Source organism: Lathyrus oleraceus, chromosome 1 (assembly GCF_024323335.1).
Source record: "Lathyrus oleraceus cultivar Zhongwan6 chromosome 1, CAAS_Psat_ZW6_1.0, whole genome shotgun sequence".
Lineage (NCBI taxonomy): Eukaryota > Viridiplantae > Streptophyta > Magnoliopsida > Fabales > Fabaceae > Lathyrus > Lathyrus oleraceus.
This window is the reverse complement of record NC_066579.1, coordinates 397,505,098-397,511,536: the sequence shown is the minus strand read 5'-3', so window position 1 is coordinate 397,511,536 and position 6,439 is coordinate 397,505,098. Positions and strand designations below refer to the sequence as shown.

General features: G+C 34.0%; 1 protein-coding gene across 1 annotated transcript; it reads right to left on the bottom strand.

The window, feature by feature from the left end:
- Positions 1 to 1,121: 1,121 nt before the first annotated feature.
- LOC127074564 (YTH domain-containing protein ECT4) lies at positions 1,122 to 6,439 on the bottom strand. Its single transcript, XM_051015889.1, has 8 exons — positions 6,220 to 6,439; positions 5,976 to 6,038; positions 5,722 to 5,863; positions 5,564 to 5,637; positions 5,021 to 5,482; positions 3,613 to 4,152; positions 3,271 to 3,483; positions 1,122 to 2,135 (listed from the first exon to the last, which is right to left on the bottom strand). The coding sequence occupies exons 2-8, from the start codon at positions 6,015 to 6,017 to the stop codon at positions 1,575 to 1,577; spliced, it is 2,034 nt and encodes a 677-aa protein (XP_050871846.1). The 5' UTR covers positions 6,018 to 6,038; positions 6,220 to 6,439; the 3' UTR covers positions 1,122 to 1,574.

Below are 6,439 nucleotides of genomic sequence, written 5' to 3'. Positions count from 1 at the left end.
AATTTTAATAGGGCCAGTTTGAATAACAAATAGTTTTAATGATTGTTATTTTAAATAATTGACTAGTTTGAATAACTGTTGGTTTAAATAATAATAAGTAAATAAAATTGAGTTTCCATAAAAAAACTACTTTTAATAACATTGAGTTTGAATAAAAGTTAATCTACATACAAAAGAAAACTAGCTGTATACTAAAAAATATATATAATTATGTGCTCGTGCTTATCTTTGTCTTATTTGATATATCATTCACCAGTATTTACAAATCATTGATCTTCATCATTTTCATATCGCTCTAGATTTTTTGTATCCCTGCTCCAACCTTTTTTCTCTCTATCTCAATTTTTTTCACTCTAAATATGAGCATAATTATAAGATTTGACGTCATTCCAATTTATTTTTTAAAATCAATCTTTAAAATGATTAAATTTGACCTTGGGAGTGATTTCACTATAAAAATTAAATCAGTGAAGTGAGGCACATATATGATGACTATCCTGAATCAATGATCCAGGAACTAAGATTAATGTTATTACAAAAGGATTGATTGATTGATTGATTTGGATGAACAAACCTAGTTAAAAGTAGCAAATATTGAATTTTGATTTATACTAAAACTTTGAATTAGATTAATCATCTTTGCATTGTAACAACCATGAGTTAAAGATGGAGGTCACCCTTGTGATCAAGTGTTGCATATGAAGAATCATCACCATATTCACTTTAAATTCTAAATGAAAGGTTAACCATGTTTCTTGTAGTAGTATGGTCACGGTAAGTACATAGGTGAGGTTTGAAACAATAAGTAGAAGGACGATATTCACTGAGTTTAGAAATGAATTTCTTATTATAAGCAACATTAATAAGAACCTTATAGACTCTTGATCATTTGATTGCTTGTCACAATTGTTCATTTGAATCTCATGAGACAATAGCGAAAGAGACAACTTGAAAAAACAAATTGTCTCATGTTAAAACTTTGGTGTGTTAAGTAAACAAACTTCACGTGGTGCAATTCATATAATTTTATGTATATCCTAATAGATCATGACATCAGGTCCCAATTGAAATGGTATCATCATGTTGTATTTTGAGTCCACAATAGTGGAAAACAGCAAACAGACCAAAAGAATTTACTATTGTTAAAGAATAACTCTCATTCAGTTGTATACTACATTTCAAACATCTTCAAAACTAAATCATAATCAAAATGGAACACATGCATTCTTAACAACGCAACAAAGATAGATATTGTGAATATAATAACATGAAATGAAAGTGGAGAGAAGTTTTCTGCATGCTTCCCCACAAGAGATTGGATGAAATTCAGAGAAAACTGACTCAAGTATGTATGCGAAAAGAAAGACTAACTTTTGGAAGTTTTAGGAGTCAACACTGCAGCTAGAAAACCTATGACAATTGGAAAAGCCTTTGTATCAATGCATTAGAAACAGAAATAGATCAAAGAGAAACAGCTTCTTAACTGCATGATACAATCAAGAGACATCAACCCAACTTGACCAAAACAGATGACAAACTAAAAAGCAAGCTTTCGAGTTGTATACTTCCAACTTTCAAGGTCGTAAAGCTTTTGGGTTAAGTTGTATACTTCCAACTCTCAAGAAACCAGAAGAGCCGGCAAACCCATTAACTTTAATGGGCATTGAACCTACAGTAAGAACATCAATTTGTTCTCTGTTACCAATGCCAGATTGTTTTGTCTCAACCTGCTTTGGGGTAATAGAGACTGAACCAATCTTTAAGATAGAAGAAATATCTTCATGAACAGCAACTTTCTCAGCCTGCTCATTCACAGACTTGCTGTTGGGGACATCAGAATTCTGGATGTTCTGCTCAGAGCTTGAAATGGACATCTGGTTTAAGTTATCAGAATCATCCTTGATCTTTAAATTCTTCTCGTATTTGCTGGGAGGTTTGCCAGCAGCCAACTTTTGAGGAGCTTCCAATGCTTGTACGAATAATGGACTTTCTACACTTCTGATAAGGAGTTTGGCTTTCTCATCCTGCATGATCTTCTGACGGTTTTCATAATACATGAAGTCATCAAGCAAAGATGTCTTCAAAGTATGACTTTTGAATATTTTCAGCACTTCCAATCCTTTAAAATACATTATCTGCCATGAACAAGAACATTCATTACACAATATTACAGCTCGAGAAGCAGGAGGAAAAATAGACATGACCAATAATACGCAAAATTAACAAAAGTCAAAATTAGCCCCAAGTTTACAATAATTTGTTTAATCCGACATTAAAAACAAACGGTAAACTAGTAAACAGTTCACTTGATTCAAGAATAAATTCATATCAGTAATCATGTATACTGCACTGCTGCCATCATCGCAACAACAACCATATCCTAATATCAACTAAATCCAAAATCAAAATAATTAGCACAAAAAGTAGGTCTGTTAATCCAACAGCAATCTAGCAAAGTTTGTATAATTACTTTATCTTCAAGCATATCAACTTCACTAAAACCTTAAACCAAACACCAAGAAATCAAACATATATGCATTGGTTGAGTCAATCAATTAAATCCTTGGAGAACTCAGCAATTGATATAACAGAATAAGACATTTGAGAAATGGAAATAATCATTTTAGCAAACAAACTAAATGCAACTACTCAGGTAAAAACCTTGCCTACAATGACTAAAAATGTTGAAGAGATGAAGTTGCCTAGTATAAATTTCATAAATCAACTCTTGAACAGAACGAATTATTAGTTATGAGTTATAGATAAAAGGAGAATAGTAAAATAAATATATAGTTATGGCATAGCTTGATAGCAATGTTTTGAAAACCTGCCGGTTGACCCGGGAACCAGCTATTTAACTGGTTGGTTTGATCCCAATAGAACTGCACTCTGATTGAACCAAATTGATATGGGTTGAACCGCAGTTGCTACAACCGATTTTTTACTTATTTAGTTATCTAATTTAACGACTGAACCAATTGAAAGATGACGCAGAGGTCTCCCACTGATCCAATTTTTAAAACATTGATGGATACTATAAAGATAAAAAGAATAAACACTAATCTCTACTACAGGAATACAAGACTCTTAATAAAAAATAAATAGAAAATTTGGAAAACAAATCACAATAACTACGTAGTAGTGAAACTAATCTTAGGAGACAATTTAAAATACTCTAGATTAAAAGCTAGTCTTATGAAATAAACTATAGCACTCGAACATAATACTAAGATATTTAAGCTTTCTTATATTCCAACAAATAATGTATACCTCTTGTGTATCTCTGCTATTAGTTACTGGCTTGTTTTCATTGTTCTCTAGAATAATGTGCTTAAAATGTGCATTTGGTACATCTTTTATGATATGCCACTTTACAGGAAAGCTCCCACTCCATTTATCTTGCTGCCAGAAGTCCATATCCTTATTAAAATCAACTGAACCAATCATCTCTGCAACTCCACAGAATTGACCACTAGCATTAACCTGCATGTTAAAACAGAAAAGAATATTAAAGCCAGTGTGAAAAACATAAAGTGATTAGCATGCAAATAATATTGGATAAAAACAAAAACAAACAAAAAAATTCTCATTTTAAGACGCCATCATACTTACAGAAAAAAATAGGAAGATTGGACAGACTCCTGCTTTTTCAGCTGATAGTTTCTTTGCATCCTCATAAGCATTTCCCAACTTCTTGTTTCCATGAGGCGTGGAAGACCACATATTGTATTTAATGCTTTTGTGCACATCATCCTCACTGTATGATTTTATAACAAAAAACTTTGCATTATCATAGTTAAGAGGGAAATCCTCCTTGTTGTATTGATCGGTATAAATGATGATGTTCCCTTGCTCGTTACAACCTCCTACCTTGGTTGTATAAGCTTTCACAGACAGCTGGAGTTTTGATCTACTAGTCCTAGGGCCTCGATTTTGCTCACCCAATACATCAGCGCTGCCATTTCCATCATTTGATACTTTCAATATGTCAACCTTCGGCCTAAATTTACCAACTGCAGACTGTCCATTAGGATTTGATGCAAAATGAGAGGATTCACTTGAAGCAGCTACTTTCAATTGATTACGATGAGAAATAGCATTCCCATTAGAAATAGCATTTACAGGTTGCACTGAAGCATCAGAACCTCTATCCTACAAAACAGAACATCACGGTCAACCACTAATACATTTACTTCTCTCTTTCAAAACGAGTGTCACTTTAGTAAAAAAATTGTTTCAAAATGAGTGTTGTTTTTAATTTTCAATGAACAATTGACTTTCTCGGTCCAACTTTGCCCTCATAAATTAACTTTAGGCAAGTCAGAAAATCTGTACTAATTATTACTATTGCAGTCCATTTTAACATGTTTCCTGCCTTGAGCATGAAATCAACATGGGAATGGCGCATGCTTCCCACTGCTACTTCCATAAAGATAACATTAGCAATGATTATAACTATTAGCAGGAGTAATTTCCAAATTACAAACCCATGTTGCCTTGAGACTCGGTACTTTAAATTCACAATGCCATAATCTAGTAAGGTTAATTTGATAAAAGTGTTATCATTTGATTACTTTATTATACTCCCTCCGTTCCTTTTTAAATGTCACTTTCTTGAAAAAAAAATTGTTCCTTTTTAATTGTCACTTGCAAAGTTCAAGGTAGTATTAATTGCACTTTTGTCAAAATTACCCCTAAGTAACTATTACAGAGAAAAAAAAAAGTAAAATGAATGCAATAAATAATTAAGGTTATTATAGGTAAAAGAAGAATTATTGTTGAAAAAGTAATGATAATGATTAACTTTCTTGATATCAAGAAAGGCCATATCTTCCACCCATATGTTCATAGAAAAATAAAAATTGCAGTTGAAAACACAGTAATAGTATCTAGCAACTAATGTCACTCATAGTCATAGAAATGCCGATTCTCACTTAACCAGCGACCGAAGTAAGCGACCGAAGTAGTCGGGAGAAACTTAAATTCATTGGTGATCCAAAAAAGAGGAAAATTATTATACCTGATGAAGAGCTGATGAAGCTATGTTGAGAAACCTACTTCCAGAAACACTTTCATGTGTCAAATCATGCTTCCACCCATCATTAGCTCTCGGCCCTTCTGATACCCTGGCCAGGGAACTTGTCTGATTTGATAAAAGTTGTGAAGAGTTCCTAGAAAAGTTACCATAAGCTGAATTGAACTTATGTTTCAAACCTCTTCCATCAGGTCTATTGACAGAAGCGCTGGCTCCAAACAACGAGTTTGCAGAATTATAAGGAAAATTGTCAGGTTGGACAACGGGAACATAAGGTGAAGAAGCAGGATCTTGGTAATTGGGGAGGGTGTAATAAGATTGCTCTCCACCAGATGAGCCATCAACTCCTATCACAGCACCCGGTATGTACGGATTATATGGATTGTATGGAGACTGTGCATATCCATAGCTATAATATACATATGGAAAACTTTCATTTTGTCCACCCTGGGATAAAGGAAAAAAAACGCATGTCAAAATTGGCTACTGGCCCAAAATAGGACAGAGAGAAACAGGAGTCAGACTCACCATGTACTGGACATCAGGACCATCTATACCAAAAATCCTGTGCTGGTCCTCCCATTCCCCGGGTGGTTCAAATCCTAAATCCACCAAATAATAAATCATTAACATGATGCATAAAACACCACCAAAACCAAAAAACTAGCATATCCATTTTAGTTTACCTGTACCATAATACCCATAATTGGTTGCAGAAGGGTAATACATGCTCTGGTCAACAAATTCAGGAGCTCCTTCATTAACCAATGCACCAGACTGTTCAAAGCCCGGGCTTGCAAAGCGTGAATTTAAATCAGCCCCTTCAATCTAAACCAAAATAATAAAATAACACACATTATCAACTATCAACAACCTCAGTAGTAGCGGCAATAAAATCAATCATTAAACAAAAAGTTACAAAAATTTATTAACAAATTACCCAGTAAGCATCCAGGTTCCGAGTTTCAGAAACACCATACATTTCCAAATCACAACTGCCCCGCTGTAGACACCACAGGAATGAAATATAAGCCCGAAAAACAAGTAAACAACACCGTGAAAAAACAAAAAGGGGGAGCATTATGGAATCGGGAATTGATAGCGCGTTTAAGAGAGTTAAATTTGAGGGTTAATAGGAATTAAGGAACGTAATAAGGATAGAAAAAGCTAGAGAAGTGAATTACCTGAAAAGAAGAAGATATTGAATCAATTCATATTTTGGGAAGAGCGAGTAGAAGAAATGGAATTGGAGAGTGAAAATTGCGCATCATCTTGCAATGGGAATTATGAAACCCTAACCATTAACCGAAACGGTGAAGATTTTGAGAGAAACCAGAGATGAGTGGAGAGAGAGGGGAGGGAGATTCTGGCACTATTTAAGATACGAAGCGTTTTGGTGTTTGT